At 43.4% G+C, this 20301-nt stretch overlaps 1 protein-coding gene and 1 pseudogene across 6 annotated transcripts; both read right to left on the reverse strand.

Moving 5' to 3' along the window:
- Window positions 1-2789: 2789 nt before the first annotated feature.
- On the reverse strand, window positions 2790-9652 carry LOC109434456 (tubulin alpha-1B chain; annotated as a pseudogene).
- Window positions 9653-9777: 125 nt separating this feature from the next.
- On the reverse strand, window positions 9778-18931 carry LAX1 (lymphocyte transmembrane adaptor 1). 6 transcript variants are annotated; one of them, XM_019711465.2, is made up of 6 exons: window positions 18573-18931; window positions 16817-17009; window positions 14242-14381; window positions 13755-13865; window positions 13117-13202; window positions 9778-11400 (listed from the first exon to the last, which is right to left on the reverse strand). In XM_019711465.2, the coding sequence occupies exons 2-6, from the start codon at window positions 16903-16905 to the stop codon at window positions 10480-10482; spliced, it is 1347 nt and encodes a 448-aa protein (XP_019567024.2). In that variant the 5' UTR covers window positions 16906-17009; window positions 18573-18931; the 3' UTR covers window positions 9778-10479. The 6 variants fall into 6 exon arrangements, with proteins under 6 accessions (XP_019567024.2, XP_019567026.2, XP_019567025.2 ...); XM_019711467.2 differs by having other exon boundaries at window positions 14242-14351; window positions 18573-18929; XM_019711466.2 differs by lacking the exon at window positions 18573-18931 and adding an exon at window positions 17342-17510.
- Window positions 18932-20301: the final 1370 nt, after the last annotated feature.

Here is a 20301-nt window from a genome sequence, read left to right on the forward strand (position 1 = left end):
AGGGAAACTGAAGTCAAGAGATTTATGCAACAGGGGCCAAGGGTCTCACAGCCTCAGAGGACTGAGAGCCCCAAATCTGACTACCATGTGGCTTTTATTGATGTTCACACAAGGAAGTAGCATTGTTTTCTCCACTGTCTGTGAGTCCCATGCATCATACCAGAAAACTGATTCAAACCAATCACCCTTGCCTGAAAGCGGCCAGTATTGAAAGTCCCATGATGTATTAGTAATTGTTTTATGTACCTCCCCAAGGGACAAAACCTTTATGCTGAAACTTACTGATAAGAATAGATGGAGAACTGATGTTATCACATCATTGAATCACTTCCCAAGCAGGTTGTGGGAAGGAATGCAGCCACAGAGGCAGAAGCTCTCCTTAGACGGGGGAAGGTAGGGGTTTATGCCCACCTCTTTTAACCCCATGAGTTCTCCTGATGGCCCCTATGTGACTGTGCCTGGCTTAGGTTATTCCCCCCGTGAGGAATCTTACTCGTCATTGACTAACCAGCCATCCTTTGGGGCCAAACAGGGAGACATAAGGTGTAAGCACAAAGGTGAAGCAAAGTCCCTGAAAGGATCCGTCTCACAGACTCTCCTTTCTTTAGGGGTAGGCACGAGGGGACAGACCAGTGGGCTGCTGCATGACAACGAACAAGTGTCTTTTCTATGGTCTATTTAGTGCAACATTTTCTGCACTTTTGTGCTTTCTGTTGGTGATTTCACTGTTTCAAATGACCCCCATGTGTAGTGCTGAAGTGCGATCTAGTTTATAAAGGTCAAGAAGGCTGTGATGTGCTATACTGAGAAAATATGTATGCTAAATAAATCTCATTCAGGCATGAGTTATAGTACAGTTGGCTGTGAGTTCCAGTGTTAATGAATCACCTGTATGTGTTAAATATGTGTCTTTAGACAGAAAAACACATAAAACAAGGTTGATGAAATGTGACCAGAGCTCGCACGAACCTAACACTGTATTTCCCTTAGGAACAGTGTGGCTCAGTATTCACTAATTCGATGTTTATGGTGACTTCTTAGACTATAACTACCATGAATAACAATAATTAACTGTATTTCATTCTTACCAGAACAGTGGAAACACTGCACAAAGTAACTCATCAGTTTTTGTTTTGTTTGTATTTTTCTCAATGCCTGTACTTTGAAACATGAGGGAAAAATCTTGTAGGTATAAAGACAGACGTAACCACAGGTGTAATGACGAGCGGGGAAAAGAAGGAGGGACGCAGGCCAGAATGGGGCCAATGAATTTACTTATTTATCAATATCTAATTAATTTACTTAGCAATATGCAATAGCAGAAGACAAAGGCGATGAATAGAATGTGCTAATGACAGAAAGTAAAGGTGGTTAAGACTAAACTATATACATTGATACCAATGTCATTGTCAAAGGAGTACACATGTTTACAAGTTTAAGAGATCCCAACATATGCTTATTATTGACCAAAAATCTCGCTAAATACACAAATAACATCAGCAAGGAGTATCCAAAAACAGTAGTAAGCTCTATAGGATAGTAACTATTACAGTAGATGTCAAAAGCTCACCAAACTGGGTGAGAACAGCACTGGAAAAGTGATAAATCAAAACCTTGCCAGGTCTGTAGCTGAGAGAAACTCAGGCGTCTCCCACACCACTGCTTGTTAGTTCCCAAGAATGCTACATTGTTGTTGGCACTGTTGTTGGCATTGTTGTTCTTGTTGTTCTTAGAAGTAAAGGCATCTTCTGATGCTATAAGCTACAAATTACATATAAGTTTTCGAGGTGTTAACAATATGAAGAATGTTGCTGTTGTTGTCGTTGCTGTTGTTGTTGTTGTTAGAAGTTAGGACATCTTCTGATGTAAGCTGCAAGCTGTATACAAATTTTCTAGATGCTAACAAGTTCTCAAGAAGGCTAACCATGGGAAACAACACTGGAGAGGCCGGGAACCAGCCAGACCTCACCAGGTTCACGGCTGGAAGTCATGACATCCCCAGGTATTGTAAGTTGCATGTTGCTAGAAGTCTTCAAAATGTTAGAATGATGAGAAATCACCAATGACAAAATGACCAAATGATGAAATAATAATTATTATACTATTGCCAACTGAGGTCTGTCTTATACATTTTCTCAGATGTACCTTAGAGCCAAGTTTCTTGTTCCTGCCGACCCCTCTGGGAATGGCCGGTTCTGGGAGGGTCCGGCAGTTACTGATATGAATGCTGCCCATCCGGCCAAAGGGCAAATTCATCTGGACAAGCAATATCTACTGTTTTGGGGACCATCAGCCCAAGGTCTTCCAAAGCCTGGCTACGTGCCTGTCACGTCGTCCTGATATAACTTAGCTACTTCTTCACTGCATCTGCTGATGTGGGCGAAACAGACAGAACAAAGAGGGAATTCTGTCAACTCCCGATGAAGAATTTCTTTAACCCTAAGCTAAGCATCACTTCACAACACGGACAGAACAACAAACGTTATCTCATATCTCTCCTATTTGAGAGAATGAGACCAAATAGAAAACCTGATCTCATGTCTCCCCTGCTCGGGAGAATGAGACCAAAGGGGGAATTTACTCAACCCCTGATCACAGCACAGAAATCACCTCACACACAGGAACAGATAAAAGCTAATAGACAAAAGCTCACATCAACCAATGAAGGCAAATTTTCTTCAACATCTTCCCTACAACAGGTAAAAGTGAAGACAATCTATCCAGAAAGCTTTAATGCCTGTCAGCTTGAAGATGAAGTTCCAAGTATGACATGTTGAAAGGAATGGTCATTAATAGTCCTCTCCTTCTTCCTCACTTTCTCCTTCAACAGAATCCTCACCAACCTCCTCATAATCCTTCTCAAGGGCAACCATGTCCTCATGGACCTCAGAAAACTCTCCTTCCTTCATGCCCTCACTCACATACCAGTGAACAAAGGCATGGTTGGCATACATCAGGTCAAACTTGTGATCCAGGCATGCCCCGGCCTCAGCAACAGCTGTGGTGTTGCTCAGCATGCATACAGCTCGCTGTACTTTGGCCAGGTCTCCACAAGGTACCACAGTGGTAGGCTGGTAATTAATGCCAACTTTGAAGCCAGTGGGGCACCAGTCCAAAAACTGGATGCTGCGCTTGGTCTTGATGGTGGCAATGGCAGCATTGACATCTTTGGGATCAACGTCATCATAGTACAACAGGCAGCAAGCCATGTATTTACTGTGGTGAGGGTCAAACTTCACCATCTGGTTGGCTGGCTCAAACCCCACATTGGTGATCTCTGCTACAGAAAACTGCTCATGGTAGACTTTCTCAGCAGAGATGAGAGGGGCATATGTGGCCAGAGGGAAGTGGATGCGGGGATAGGGCACCCGGTTGGTCTGGAATTTGGTCAAGCCAACATTCAGGGCTCCATCAAATCTGAGGGAAGCAGTAATGGAAGACAATCTGGCTAATAAGGCGGTTAAGGTTAGTGTAGGTTGGGTGCGCAATATCGAGGTTTCGACGACAGATGTCGTAGATGGCCTCATTGTCAACCATGAAGGCACAATCAGAGTGCTCCAGGGTGGTGTGGGTGGTGAGGATGGAGTTGTAAGGCTCAACTTCGGCTGTGGAAACCTGGAGGGCTGGGTAAATGGAGAACTCCAGCTTGGATTTCTTGCCATAATAGACAGATGTTCCATCAGCAGGGAGGTGAACCCAGAACCAATTACCCCGCCAAAGCTGTGGAAAACCAGGAAGCCCTGAAGACCTGTGCATTGGTTGGCTGGCTTATGAATTCAGTCCAAGACAAGGTCAGTGATCTCCTTGTCAATGGTGTAGTGCCCCCAGGCGTAGTTATTGAGCTGCTTGGGGTGGAAGAGCTGGCGGTAGGTGCCAGTGCGAACTTCATCAATGATGGTGGGTTCCAGGTCTACAAACACTACTCTGGGCACATGCTTGCTAGCACCTGTCTCACTGAAGATGTTGAAGGAATCATCTCCTCCTCCAATGTCTTGTCATTTGGCATCTAGTCATCAGGCTGGATGCCATGTTCCAGGCGGTAGAGCTCCCAGCAGGCATTGCCGATACGGAGACCAGACTGGCCAATGAGGATGGAGATGCACTTAGCCACGTCTATGGGTTAGCAGGCGCAAGTAACAGGAGTAGACACCGGATTCGGGTTATTGTCCCCAATAAGCTAGGACTTGAGGTAAGTAAGGCACTCATAGCTCATCAGTTTTCATTCCTGTGATTATGATTTATAATAAGAAATATATACTTGCTCTTTGTCCCTGTTTCTGATGCAGAGCTTCTAAAACCCTTGGAATTTCCTAACTGATGAGAGTGATGAAGATACCTTTTGTTGTATTAATGGTGACGTTTGGATCATATGTAAAGATAAGGGCCAGGAGAACCAACCATGTGATCAGAGGGCTGCAAATTTCAGTCCCACCCCTGCCTACCTCCAAGGAAGGAAGAGGGGCTGGAGGTTTAACCTATTGTCAATAGCCAATTATGTAATCAATCATGCTTATGTAATGAAGTCTCCATAAAACCCAAAAAGACAGAGTTCGAAGAGAGCTCCTGGGTTGGTAAACCAGAGTGCTTTCACTACGAGGATAGAAGCTCCTTTGGGACCTTGCCCAATGTGTCTCTTCATCTGGCTGTTATTTCATATCCTTTAATAGCCTTTGCAATAAATTGGTAATCTAGTGAATAAATGGGTTTCCTGAGTCCTATAACTGCTCTAGCAAATTAATCAAACCCAAGGAGGGGGTCCTGAGAATCTCTGATATATAGCTAGTCAGTCAGAAGCACAAGTGACAATGTGGACTTTCAATTGGCTTCTGAAGTGGAGGGCAGTCTTGTGGAACTGAGCCTGCAACCTGTGGAATCTGATATTATCTCTGGGTAGATAGTGTCAGCATTAATTTGAATTGTAGGACACCCAGCTGGTGTTGGAGAGTTGCTTGGTGGTGTGGGAATGTCCCATATGTCACACTTGGTGATCAGAATTGTTACCTCCACTTCTTGATATATGCACATTCTACCAAGACTCTCCACCTTCCACTTATTGAGAGTAAGGGAAGACTAAAAGGAAAAGAAACTATGGGTTACCCTATTTTTCCCTCTTTCTATGTCATTATTTTCAGCATGTGGTTAACTAATATAAGGAAGTAACAGAAGTAAGAAAAGATATGACAGATTTCCGTGGTTGTTTGTGCCTTCTTTTTGTGACACCAGCTTATTGCCTGGTTTAAGACCAGAATTTCTAGAAGTATTTGCAAGTCAAAACCGTCCCTCAGTCCACAGGGAAACCATAAGTGATAATAAAGCTCCGTGATACTAAGGCAGGGCTCAGGGAGGAGACATGCCAGAGGGGCAGTGAAATCTGGTCTTCTGCTCACCATCAGAGGGTGAGTGACAGGGAAGAAGGAGATGTAGCAAGTCTCTGTGTTTCATACTAAACAGTATTGTGAATGAGGTCACAATCAATATAACGTAAGTTTGAATAATTAATTCACTATATCTAATTAAGGAATTATAATGGATTATTTTTATATCTATTTTCTCATCCTGATCTTGAAAAAGTTTCCTCGTATTTAGCATTATCAGGCATATGAGATCAGATAATTACAGCAACTGGGTATTCAATTTAACTCAAAATTTCCTGGCAACTATTGTGAGAAAATAAAACTATAAAGGGAAAGAAAAAATTATAATTTTATAGGAAGTTTTTTATCCATTAATTTGTAAAAATTCTCAGAACAAGAAGTAAACAGAAAGGTTTCCTATCTAATATGAGACAATCTATAACTTATTAATCATTCTTAATTTGGGAGAATGTATGTAAGTGTAACTGGCTTATTGGGGTATAAACATGATTTGGCTTTATTTTTTTCCACGACCTGCTCCCCAACTGTGGTAGGTCGAACCTCCCTTTCCTACTGGGTGGTAGCTTGCTTAACAACTTATTTTGATCCCATAATTTTTTATCCCTTCTTGATTATGAGAATTCTCTCATCCCAGTAGTTAAGATTCAGTTCTGGCTGAATCTTTGTTCTCACATCTGATACAATTCCTCCGTACTTGACTGGGTGCGGTTGCCATCCTGTTCGTGTGCTTGTTGTTGCTTCCCTGGCCATTAACAGCAGACTGACACGGTACCCTCTGTGTCGCAGGAATTTAAATGCTGGCCACTTATGAGGTGACTCTGAGAGACCTGAAGAAATCTACCCGCAATATAGTCATGAGACGTGGGAGAACAGGCTACTGGAATAATCTCCCTTTATCCTACTATTTTATTCCCTTCAGGCTGCCATAACAAAAACACCACAGACTGGGTGACTTAACCCTTTTATTGCATTAATTGATTTCAAGCTTTTTTCCCCCAAAATGTTTCAAAAATCCACAAAAAATAAAAAGTTGATATTTTGACTATTTTATTTATTTAATAACATTTTGAGCTGCTTTGTAAATAAATGACAATTTTATTTTAAACTTTTGTTATATGGTAATAAATTTACCATTATATTGAATTTTGGCAAAAAATACTCAAAACATACTAAGTGGCATCAATTAGATTTAAGTATAGACAAATTAGAATCTAATGGCACTGATGACAAAAAATTTATTACAAAATGTTGCATACAAAACATCTTTGTTGTTGATAGTGCAAGCCACAGGAAAACATATTCAGCTGTTGCAGCAAGTTAAACAGCAAACATTTCTCACATTCTGGAGGCTGGGAAGTCCAAGATCAAGGCTCCAGCAGGTTTATGCCTGGTGAGCGCCCCCCTCCTCACTCCTAGACAGCTGTCTTCTGGCTGTGTCCTCACATCGTGGACGGGTGAGGGGGCTTTCTGGGGTTTCTTTTATTAGGGCCCTAACCCCATTCATAAGGGCTCCACCCTAATAACCTAATCACTTTATAAAGGCCCCACCTCCAAACACCATCACATTAGGGGTTAGGTTTCAGCATATGAATTTAGGGGCACAAAAATTCCATCTCTAGCACTCATGATTTGTCCTATAGGCCCTTGCCTGGCATCCTCTTGAGGTGGTGCCAACAAGATGGCCCAGGCCCAGTCAACTTCCCCTGGTGATGCTCTGATTGTCGCCGTGCCCAACAGTGGGTGGCCAGCCGATTCATAGCCTCCCTCTCAGTTCCGGCAACTCTCTTCTTTCTCCTGGGGCATCAAGCACTCCACAGAAGGAGATGGTTACCACCCCCAGGGATGGGGGCAGTGAAGGAGAAAAGAACTTCTCTTCCTGACCAGCATACTCCTCAAAGGTAGCCTCGGTCACCTCTCAGTCCTCTCCCATGGAGCAGGAACATGGTGCAGTAGAGAAAAGTATATGGTAGGACTAATTTTCTCACTCTCAATAAGCCCTGACCCCTATCAGCTGGTGGCACTCTGACCTCAGACTGTGGGGTGTTTTACACCTTTACTATTCAGCTTTAGGCCTTAGCCTAGATTCCTGAACAACAGTAAAACCTTTTTCAACATTTTATGGTATAAGTAGGTGCATTGAAACCACATCGCCAATCATCAATTATCAATAACTTGCCTTTATCTTGGCCTTGTGCTAAGATCCAGGGTGAATGTAAAGGACTTAAATGCATTTAAGTCAAAATATGTTTGACTTAATGTTACAGCAGGCAAAGATGCAGATTGATAGAGGAGATTGAACTTATATGCACATGCTAACAAATAATGCAGAAAACAAACACCCAGAACAACTACTCCAGCATGTGCTTTATGCTACATCCATTTTGCAGAAGAGGGAACAAAGGCACACTTATTTCAGTGGGATGAGTCTTTTGTCTTCACTCACAGCTTTATTGATGTTTTAAAATTGTTTATTTTAAAATAGTTCACAGAAGAGTTGTAAAGACAGTACAGAGAATTCCTACATACCCTTCACCTTCTCTTAATGTTAACATCTAAGAAACTAACATTGATATACTACTATTAACTAAAATGTAACTTTTCCTTTTTCTGCTAATGTCCTTTTTCTGTACCAGGATGTAATTCAAGGTACCATGTCATACGTAGTCATCATGTAGCCTCAGTGTCCTCCAACCTGACAGTTTCTCAGCCTTTGTGTTTCATGACTATAACACATTTAAGAGTTCTGCTCAGGTATTTGTAGAATGTCACACAACTTGGATTTTCTGATCTTTTTCTCATAATAAGACTGGGATTGTGGATTTGGGGGCGGGCGGGAATACCACAGAGGTGAAGTATCTTCCTCCTTGATCATATAGTAATACAACTTATTACCAGTGAGTTATCCTTGATCACGTGGTCGAGGTGATGTCTGCCAAGTTTCTCCACTATAAATTTGTTTTTTTCCCATTCCATATTCTATTTGTTAGAAAATAGTCACTAAATTCAGCCGACAGTGATGGGGAGGGGAATTAAGTTCCAGGGGGAGTATGAAATAATTTGTGGACACATGTTAAAATCATCACAGTAATGAATAAATATTTTGGGGCTATACAACTACCTTATTTTTCCTTAAAGTGTCACTCACTAATTTTAGCATTCATCAAGACTTACCCACAGCAATTATTCTGTGGTGACTTAGTAGTGATTTTCTTTTTCCCTCATTTCTTCTACATTTATTATTTGTAATTTACCTGTAAGGAAGATTTATCCTTTTCTTCTATTTTATTTGTTTATTTGACCATTGGTATGGACATCAGTCATGGATATTTATTTTGTTCTTTGGGTTATAAATTTACGTTATAATTATTTATTTTTATTGCTCAGATTGTTCTAGCTTTGCCTTTGGGAGCTCTGTCAGTTGACTCCTTTGGACGTGCCCTTGTCTTTTCTTCCCCTGCCGACCCCTCTCTATTTCCTTTCCCTTTCCCGCCCTTCCTTCCCTTTTCTACAAGATGATCAAGGTCGTCCTGTGTTTACTCTGTTCCAGACCTAGAAACAGCCATTTCTCCAAGGAGCCCTGTTTCCTTTGATTGGAGAACAATATTTAGAAACCAAGATCTGAGTGCTATGTGTGGTCATTGTTACTGGGGTGCCATTGCTTCTAGGCTCTCTAGTGGACAGAGCTAAGAAATGTATCAATACTAGCCTATATCTATATTTATTTCTATATCTATTCATACATATTAAAATAAACATGAGTTCAAACTGTACCCCCAACTTTAATCCAGCACCACAGAGTTCACTGGAGCCTTTCTTATTTGTTTATTTGTTACTTCTTTCTCTGATGGTAAGAAACCTGCCTCTTCTTATTTATAATATATTGACTTATTTGTTCAACCTTAGTATACATTTAAAGTAGTTTCAGGATTGCTAACCTATACTCCTGTGAAATGCAAATGTCCCAACTAGAGTACAGTGTTATGTAGAACTCTTTGAGTCTATCTTACAGTTTCAAGTGAAAACATTGTTTTCCAAAGTTGATTAGGCCAATTCCTTTTCCCCCCACCCTCTTCAGTGTGATGTTATGTCATATATTTGTAATACAGTTAGATTAATTCCATTTGCATTCCATCGTGGGTTCCCCTGACAGCCTGGTTAAATTTTTTAATTTGCATGCAATAAAAGTCATTCTGTATGCTATACAGTTCTTTTTGCATTTTCACAAAGGTGTGACATCATGGCGCCAGCCACCACAGCACCATACAGAACTCCTCCATTACCCGAAAAATTCCTTTGTAGCAAACTCCTCCCCTTTCTTCAAACCTGCCTGTCACTAATCTGTTTTCTATCCCTATAGTGTCACCTTTTCTAGAATGTCATATAAATGGAGTCGTACAATATGTAGATTTTTAGGTCTATCTTCTTTTATTTAGAAAAATGCATTTAAGATTTGTCTATGTTGCATGAATCAATAGTTCATTCCTTTTTTTACTGTTGAGTGTGGATATTCATTGTATGACTATATCACAGTTTATCCATTCACTTGTTGAAGGAAATCTGGGTTATTTCTAGTTATGGACAAATGTGAATAAAGCTGCTATAAACAGTCATGCATGGTTTTTTGTGTGAACACAAGTTTTCAGTTCAGTTGGAAATGTGGAATGGCTAGGTCATGTAAGTGTATGTTTATAAGAAATAGCCAAACAGTTTTCCAAAGTGGATGTTATGCTTTGCAGTCCCATCAACAATGAGTGAGATTTCTAATTGTTCCACATCTTGCACGGCATTTGATTGTCTACCTTCATTTTAAAATGGAAGCTTTCCCACCCCCCACTCCCATTCTTCCCTTCCTTTTGGTCTCTACCCAGATTACAAAACAAGCTGTATTTTTCTTTTTCAGCCTGCTGGTATTAGTGAAGGTAATGATTTTAGGTTATATTTCCTAAAGTACTCTTTTATTATTTATCTCCTAAAAGGCAATTTTAGCAAACATTGTTAGATTGGTATAACGGCACCCTGCTTGAGAAGAATTTCTTTCTGGCTTTCCCAAACCCCTGCTTCTGTGAGCCTCTTAGCTCCTTACTCATCTCAGCCTCTTTTTAGCCTAACCAAGTGAATCCACTGAAGTATGAGTATGGTCGTGGGTCTTCACTAGAAGACCTGTAGTGGCTTTGGATCTGGCAGGATAGATTTCTCCATGTAGCTTTCCAGCTGGGTGGCTGGGTCTTAATTCATCAGGAAGGAGCCATGTGTCTGGCCTCTGCTCAGAGTCCTTGCCTCCTAACTCGGCAGCTAGCATATTCTCATAGTCATTAGAGTCCTTATTTGACATCTCTTCCCCATGTTTCATCTGACTGTTCTCACTCTGAGAAGATGGCTCATAAATCACATAATCCCCTAAATCCAAGGATCTCCCTGATTGCCTGACTAGTTGAACATGGGTCCCTAGACCATCTGTTCTGCCCTCTACATGGTCTGTGTTTAAGGATATCACTTGTCCTGACTGCTGCTGGCTTCCATTGGAATATGTTGATGGGACATTTTCATAATCTCTGCAGTCCTGAACAGACACCCAGGGATGCTTCCTCTGGATGGCGCCGAGATCCAACCCTGCCATGTTGACATAGTCATTTGAGGTCTGAGAAGAACCTTCCTCATCACTGAGCGGATCATTGCTCTCGGTTCCTGGAGACCAAAAACTGGTGCAGTCACTGGCATTCCCACAGGCTTTGTCTCTTTCCTTAGTAAATTTCAGCTCCTGGGCACTTGAGAGGACAAAGAGGTTCTTGGGGAGGGTGTTGTTAGAAGCTAGAGTCTCAGCAAACTCTTCCGTTGTGGGGACATTAACATAATCTCTCAAATTCTCTGAAAAAATGCTTGTGTAGTCTCCAGCTGCTCTGATATTGACATGGTGTGTTGAGACAGTGAGGTTCCCACACATCTGGGGCCGCATGGCATTGTCATAGATGCCCACAGCATGAGTACGGGCTCTGTGCACCTGGAGGGCATTGCTTACTGTGGAGGGCTATAAGCAAAAAGAGAAAGCCGGTGACAAGATGGAAGCAGAAGTATGTATAAAACCTTTCTTCTTCCCCAGCCAGTACTGCTATCTGATTGTTCCTTCACTCAGTTCTCCACCTTGGAGAAAAGCTCCGAGTCAGTGTTTCCAAACGCAAGTCTGCAGATGCTAGATAGGTATGAGCAAAATGGGCTGAGTTTAGGGAAAGCAACAGGTAAAGGTGGTGATAAATAGTAACTGTTTTTTGGGCTCAATGTGGGGATTCAATAGGGTGTGGGGAGAAATATTATAAAGTGGAGAGAGCCTGCTACCTCAGAGCACATTGAGGGGCAACACAGAATAGTGGCTAAAAGCAGAGACTTGGACTCAGACTGAGGGTGCTATTCCCAACCTCACCACTCTGTGCTGAATTTGGGCAAATTACCTAATCTCTCTGTGCTTTCATTTCCTATTTATAAAATGAGGATAATTATATCAATAATATCTATATCATCAGGTTTCTGTGAGGAGTAAATGGATTATTACATGTAAAGTATTTAAAATCGCTCCTGACACCCAGAAAACACTAAAAAATGTTTGCATTATTATTAAAGGGGCAGCTGACACACAGAATCAGCTGATTATGGCCACTTAGGGATGCTGGTCTGATGTTTCCAGAATTCCTGAATTTTCAAGAAAAGCTGGACATCTGGCCTTTAATGTGAAATCTTTTAGATTTTTAAATGTTGGGCCACTGGCTCAAAATGTTTTTGAAGCATTTAGAAGCTAAATATATTTGTCGGCTGAAGTCAGTTTGGGATCTAGATACAAAATCCCCTCAGGACCCACCTGAGTCTTGGAGTGGAGTCTCTTCTTTCCTGCCCTTTACCAGTGGAGCCCAAGTGTGGGACAGGTGGAAAGAGGAGAAAGCAAAGCTGGCAACATGGAGGCAGCCATATGGTAAAGACAGGCTAGGTAACACCACCATCAGCAGCATAGCTGCATTTGCTTGAGATGACCACAAAACTAAAGGGACTCATTCTGTAACAAGTGAACAAGAACTTAGCTATGGAAATGAGCACCCTAGTCTCCGAGCAGTCCCTCTGCTGTGCCTCTGCTCCACACCATGTGGGACTCCTCTGTGGGAGCTGCCTTCAGAGCCAGAGCAAAATACACATGGGATTATTAACTGTAACACTTCTTTTGTTACCTCAAAGGGTAGCTCTCATTTGATCAAACACTTTCTACACCAGTGCTCAGTGACTTATGACTATTTCTGCTGTTGAGGATAATTGAAATAATTTGACACAAGCCCAAGAAGTAATTCCCAAAGCAGGGTTTTATGCCTGTTTTGAGCACCACCAGCAATGTTGGAATATCTGTGACCCTCTGGAGGTGATTACTTTGAAAAGGACTATGCTTATTTGAATAAGCACATTATCATGTCTTTGTTAAAACAACACATTGCAGTTCTAACATCACGTCCTGGAGTACTCGTGCCCTGGTGCCCTTCTTAAGATCCAAGCACTTGCTCATATCTGTCTTAATTTTTCTCCTTGGGCAGTAGGGAGGTCCTGAGGCTCGTCTTCCTGATTTATTAATAAAGCCACAAGGGCGAGTGCCAAAGGACATGTTGTTTGACTCTGATGACAAGATTGAGGACCTATGACTCTTTCACCTCAGTTTTTCTGCCAGAAATTAGTCATTTCTCCCAAGAAGCTGGTCATTTCACATGACTCTTACCATATGCGCCGAGGGAGGGCTGTCAGAGTTTCTGGAAAGGAGGCTCTCGGTACTGAAAATGCGTGTGCTCCTCACCTGATGTCTGCCTGAAAGGACAGAGAACAAATCCTGACGACAGTTAGCCAGTCCTACCTTCGGCCTCAACACTCCCTGTATCATGAGTGAAACGGGTTTGTGTGGTGTCTGATATTTGCGGGCTGGTGTTCTGTGGTGAGATGGTCAGTGCTACAAGGATGGTGCACTGAGACCTGGGGCCCTCCTCAGCTCCTGAGGTCCCAGGGAACATGAGCACAAGGCCGTTGAGGCTGGGAAGGAAGCTCCTGGCGGGAACCGTCCCTGCCTGTCATGCTGGAGGCCATGTTCTCCTTCTGAATGTCTTCTCCATCCCTAGACACACCCCTCTGTCCTCTGCTACCTTAACATCAAGAAAAAACCCCAAACTAGACAACCCCTGCTCCCTTTTCAGAGCTCTCTAGGCCCCCCCACTGGAGTTGCATTTTACAGTCTATCTATCCCATTCTCCTCCACGCTCCCTTATGGGCATGAAGTTCTAGAAGTTGCTTCCGGGTGGTGAGAGGTGCATTTTGGGGCAGAAGTTCAGTATGTCAGGCCTCTATGGATTACAAAGAAAAACCTACCCAGCTCTTCTTGCCTCCGGGGCAAGAAGTCATAAATATTTCTGGCTCGTTGCCTGGGTCGAGGCAGAGTCCGTAAGGGCATGATGCTGACTTGCAGGTAAGGACCTCGCCCTGCGTGGCAACGAGAGAGAAGGGGACTCTTGGGGACGAAATGGTCCCTGAAAGTATTTCCTCGCCCTGCATCATAAAAGCCGAATTTGTAGACTTGGCAAATTCCATTTGAGCTATAAAAATAGGAGGCTTGGTGGACAAAGCAGAAAACAGGGAAGAGAAAATGGGGGCGCAGGGTTACGAGGGCAAGGATTTTCAAAATGGATCCACAATCAGCACTGAGCCTTTTGAAGCCACAGCCTATGATCTTAAGTGAATCAAGGACCAGTGTGTCCTTGGTGCAATAGCGTATCCTTAGAGAATAAACTGGGCTTTAAACGCCAGGCTAGATTATTAGTCCTAATGTGTCTCAACTTTGGACAAACAAAGGACTCACGCTTTTTCCGTTTATTCCAGTTCCACAGGACACAGAGAACCGCGATGAGCAGGAGGACGGCGAGGAGTCCCGCAAACCCAGAAAAGATGCTGCTGCTCTGGTCTTTATATCTAAGAGGAAAACCGAGTGCCAGGACCCAACTGTGGGAGGGTGGGGAGGTTGGAGAAAATGCTTCTTTCAGGAGTTTGAGCCAATTTGGAATGGAAGCTGGGTAAAGGATGGCCGAGGTGGGATAGGCATTGTAGTGGAAGACGGCCATCTCTTCATGGGCAGAGGGAAATTGTACGCAAGAGAAGGACTATCCTGTGTGAATGCCTATTGGATGTCTGGGTTTTGCATGTGATACTTATTTAATCTTTGCAACAGTCCCATCTCTCTTGTGGCCAAGGAACCTGAGATTTAACTCAGAAAGGTAAAGTCACATATCAGAGATCACACAGGTAGGAAGGAGCAAACTTGGAATGTGAGTCTAGGTGTGCCCACAGATCACGCTCTTTCCACTGCAGCACACTGACCTCCAAACTTGCAGAGTCAAGTTCATCAGCCCTTGCTTCCCCTCATTCCGGATCCTGAGTCGATTACCCAATTTACAGTTAGAGTGTGGCTCGGTGACAGTCCAGCTTGTGTGCACTTGGGTAACTTTCACAGGACCAACAACTTGTGGAGCTGGTCTCCAAGCAACACTCTGTTCTGTTGAATTTAACCAATGCAAATGCACCAAGCAAGTTCTGTGCCACTTGCAATTCCCCTGCGGGGCTGGCATTGCTGTTCTGCGTTGTCTATTGTAACAGCAAGTAGCCAGAAGGAATCACTAGCAGACCTGCCACCCCCAAATATAGGAACCAGGTCATCCATCAGGGAAAGATTTTGTCCTCCTGAGTTCTAGGCTTGTTTATCCAACTTTGTATTGGACATTTCCACTAGGCTGCCTGACATCTCAAACCAAATCTCTCTGAAACAGAACTGTTCTCTCCCTATAAACCTCCTCCTACTCTGGGGTTTCCCATCATCTAGTAGCTCAGTCTAAAACCATCCTTGACTGTCCGCTTTCTTTCATGACCCACTTCTAGGCAACCAGCAGATTCTGTTGCTCAGTCCTAGGCATCTATCCCAGACCCAATCACCTCTCATTCCTCCACTGCCACCTCTGGGCCTAAGCCACTGTGTGTTCCACACGGACCTTTGCAATGACCTTTCTAATGGGTCTCCATGTTTACACTCTCAGCCCCAACATACTATCTTCACACATGAGCCAGTGTGATCCTCTAAAAGGTTAATCAGATCATATTCCTCTTCCACTTGCAACCCTCCATGATTTGCCATCACACCTGAGATAACAGCCATAGTCCCCACCCAGTGAGGACTTCATGGCATCTTATGTTCTGGCCTTTGCCTATCTTCTGACCTTATTTCCTACCAACTTTGACTTTGACCACCAGGATTCCTTGCTGTTCCTTGCCGGTGCAAATCACAGTCCTGTCTGAGACCTGTCTGCCTGGCTCAGTCCCTCATTACATCTAGGTCTTTTCTGAAATGTCACCTCCTCAGATTGGTCCTCTCTGGCCACACCTGTTACTCTCAGTCCCCTTACTCTGAATTTTCTTCATAGCATTTATGACTGACATTATAGTATACATTCATCTGTTTATCTGTTTCTGATCTCCCACTTGACTGTAAGCTCCAGGAGGTCACAGACTTGTCTACCTTGCTCACCTGGAATCTAACAGTGCCTGGTACTTAGTAAGGGCCTGATGAATATTGGTTAAATGCATGAGTGAGTGAATTAATAAACAAATGAATAAATACAGAAATCGTTTGTGTTTTTTTTTGGGGGGGACACTCCAAGGTTCTGACTTTATAAATTTAACTCCCATCAATGCTCCTGCCCACATGCAAGTGACATGTATTGGTCATGGTAATATTTATTTCCGCAAATTACAGCAATTTAAAATTTATTATACTTGTGTTGTTATCATAGCACTGAAATTTATACCTACCAGTGTTCCTAAAGTTTCAACTGCTGATGGACTTTTATTTTTGTTAGTAAGATACTGAACGTAAAGATATAGCAGTAAAATTGATATCTACAACTAGTTCTGTGAGATTTTATGTCCTAAAGATATATCTTTAAAAAATATAATCGTAGCTATGATTCATGGCAAATTTTTAGGACCTAAAAACACATCTTTGGAAAAAGTGGGCCTTCTGTTTTGGTCTTGGTGGACCTAGTATTTTTTTGAGGAGTGATTTGTGGGATCTGAGATAGGAAAGATTGAGGACCGTGATCAGGGCCCCTGAGAGGTGAGAAATCCAACCAAGCCAGGCAGCCTGATCTGAGGAAATCCTGTGTTATCGTAGCCTTTCCTTCCCCCAATGACTCCTTTTACTCCTCAGTTCCTATTCCTTTCTTCCCAGTAACCTTGAGCAAACTTCTCTGAGCCTAGACTTGGATGGTTTCAGTGGACCTGAGTCTGGTTGTAGGTGGTAGCACTGTAGGGTAGAAAACCCCCAAGGTAGATCAGGGCCCTCTGTGCAATTCAGGGAAGGGTGGACTTCACCACCCTGAGCCACTTACCTGTCCAACCTGCCGAGAGTTACCTGTAGAGAGCTGGGCTCCAAGGTACTTCCTGTGATTTCTGACAGTGTCGGGGTGATGACGTCCATTGTCCACAGGAACCTCGTTGGCTTCAGCTTCTCCTTCTAAGCCTTCTCTTACGCATAATTAGCAGCCAGCATGTCTGCCACCTTTTCTGGCTTTTCCCAAGGTGCTGCCCCCAGGAGAAAAGGCAAAATTGGTTTGCATTTTACATATAATCCTGTGTGGTAAAACCACTTTTTTTAGTAGATAAGAACAACAGAAATCCTGCTGTTCTCCATCCATGACTTCCCAACACTCCCAGTACACAACTTTCTACTCTCGCAATTTCTTCCTCTGAAATCTTTATTCACCAAAGTCCCTCACGAAAAAAAAGTTTATTGGTTTTTAAATTTCCAATCTTTCTAGAATTTCCCCCCCCCAACAAACTCCCTACTATGTGTTTACCCCTGAAATGTCAGGCTGAGTTGACCCAAAATACAAAAAGAACAGGTTAGATTCTACCGGGATGTGACCACAAATGCCCATTGTAGAGGGGAGAGTACATCTGGTGTCATCTCCTTTTAAGGTGTCTCAGGGAGAAGCCACAGTCTTTGCCTTCTGGTGAAAATGTGAGGGACTCAGAGGTGGGAACTGCCGAGAGGCTAGAGAGAGAGGCTCCGTGAGAAGCTCATCTACCCCCGCCCCCAAAGCAGAGAAAAGAGCAAACACTTTGCCAGAATGGAAACAGAGAGTCAGTGAAAGGAAGCGACACCACCAATGTGCTAAGGAAACGTGATATACAGGAAATGCTGCTAAGCTTTTAATAAAAAAGAAAAAAAACGCATCTGCACCCCCTGTTTCCTGGACTGGCGAGGTGCTCCATTGTCTATGGGGAGTGTGGGCAAGGTGGCAGGGCAGTCACCAATCGTCCGCACTGGGTTTCTGAGGTACTTAGTGTTTTATAAGCCTCCAGGTTTGTAATTTTTTAACAAGTTTAAGGAGAAGTGGAGGGTGCTTTTTCGACACAAATGCGGATCTCTGGCACCTGATGCTGATTCGTGGGTGGAGAGTGCTAAGTTTGTTGTCATAAACGCTGCCCAGGTGATATTGATGGAGCTGACCTATTTCACATTTTGAGAACCTCTGTTCTGGGTATTGCCCCACAATGGAGATGACGCTGGGTTAGCAGAGCTCCTGGAAGCCATTTCAGCCCTCTCTTTCCCCCCTACTCCCTGAGGCCTGCCCTGAAGGCAGTCAGTGGCCCCGACTGCTAGCTGTCTTGCTCACAGGGCTCTTCTGGAGAAGATGGATCCAGTCCTGTCTGTTGTGCACCTGTCCCAGAAGCCAGTTGTTCATCCCCTGTGTCAACCTAAAGTGTCCCAAACTTTGAGGATTGTTCAAAATTTGTTTCTGACTCCCTTCCCCTCTTCCTCTTACCAATCTCCTAAAACTCTCTTTGCATCTTGGGAGAGTCCAAAGAGAAGGCGCCACTAAGACTATTAAGAGGGTGTGAAGAAGAGCCTCTGACTTTGCTTTCCACAAGAAAAGGGATTCCCAGGTGATGGCAGGAAGACAGCCAGTGCCTCACCACCATGCCCCTCTCCCATCTCTTCCCTGTCAACCCCTGCCCTGTACCTGTCCAGGCTCTCACAGGTCCCCTAGTAGAGGGGGACCCCTGTCTGGCTCTCCCCGGAGCTCTGCCATTCCAGGTCCTCACTGTCCCCGCTGTCCCCACTGTCCAAGTTAGCCTTACCTGGCAGGAAGCAGAGATGGCTCAGAGGCAGCTGGGTCTAGAGCTGGAATCTGGGTCTTTGTCCACTTCTCCTTTAGTTCAGGACTGAGTAAGAAATAGGACTCCTCACAGGAAAAAGATCCATTGCTCTGGTTAGTGGCTGGGACTGTTGGAACAGAGAGGCGCCCCAGGCCTGTCCTGAGCCACTGGAACCAATAGGAGACTGTGTGTGAATCAGGAACTTGAAAGATGATACACAGGAAGGCAGATAGAACCAAACCTTAGAACCCTGACTACTACTTGAAATTTTTTTTTTTTTCCAAAATACTTCCCCCTGCATGTAATCATCTCTTTATCTACCCAGCCTGCTTGAGTCACACAAAACTTGCCTCTGGTCTTCTGATTCTCTCCTGCGCCACACTTGAGGGAAATAACTTCCTCAAAGGAGGCTCCCAGGCGCAGAAGGAGGTCCAGGTTTCTAGGCCCTTGGCAGTACCCTTCCACCATGCTCTTCTTTCCCTCCCTATGGGACATAAACCAATTAAGCCAGCAATTAAAACACAAAATAAGTGTCTGAAGTGATTCATCATAATAGAGGAAGGAAATTATTCATTCCTGGGAAATAGCATATATGTTTTAAACCTGATTGCTCTACTGTTTCCCTTTAATCACTTGTAATGATTTCGGAGGTTGAATGTGACATATGATTCTAAAGTATTGTTAAAGAGAAAACCACAGGCCCAAAATGGCCTCACTGTGTTAAAGCCCATATTAAACCTAGACTTAATACTTGATTTAACTGCAGTTTCAGCTTCTCCCAGAAATATAATCTTAGTTAACCATTCTGGAATGTTCTAGTCAAGCACCCCTAAGGTAATCTGTTGCTTGGGCCTTCTCCATCCACCCACCTCAAAGGAAGAAGAGGCAATCTGCATGACAGAATACTTGCCTTTCCCTTCCCCCACAAAATAAAATGTTCTGGTTTAAAAATAATCTTTTTTTTTTTTTTTTTTTGCTAATGACTCCCCTGCTCCGCCCTTCTTACTATAAAAACCATCCATTTTGTACAAGCCCTCAGAGTGTCCCTCTACCTGCTAGATGAGATGATGCTGGATACATGAATCACTTAATAAAGCGAACTAGATCTTTAGATTTACTCGGTTACATTTTGTTCTCTAACAGTATTAAAACTTATTTTAAATAGAACTTACGCATCCAGGTGAGCAAAGCCCCTTGAGGGGAGGAGGCTACACGTCACTTCATCGATGTTGCTGATACCAAAAACCTCTCAGAATCCTCTTTGGAAAGATGGAGGCCTCGCATTAAGAGTATCAACATGAGTTTAGATCCTAAATTACTATTTGGGTGATTTGGGGCAGGTCCTCTAACCTTTTTGGGTGTTTCCTTGGAGGAATAGGGTCAATAATAATAGTACTTAGGTAAAGCTGCTGTGAGAGTTAGTTGGGCTAACAATGACAAATGCTTGGCCTTGGACTTTGCATGTGCAAGAAGAGCTCAGTTAAATGGGCTGCTATTGTATTATTACCTCCTGAGGCATGAGGCTTATTTCTTTATTCTTAATGGACTTGCCACTTGCCTTCCTCCTTTCCTCTCTGGGTGCTTAGCCTACCTACCTTCCCACGGCATGGGGCTAGCCACTGGCTTTGTCCATAAAATAGAGTAGGTCCCTGCCCTCATGCAGTGGTCAGTCTTGGCCGGCCGCCCCTTGGAAGGCACTCTGCATTCCAAG

The sequence above is a fragment of the Rhinolophus sinicus genome, linkage group LG17 (genome assembly GCF_036562045.2).
Source record: "Rhinolophus sinicus isolate RSC01 linkage group LG17, ASM3656204v1, whole genome shotgun sequence".
Taxonomy (NCBI): Eukaryota; Metazoa; Chordata; class Mammalia; order Chiroptera; family Rhinolophidae; genus Rhinolophus; species Rhinolophus sinicus.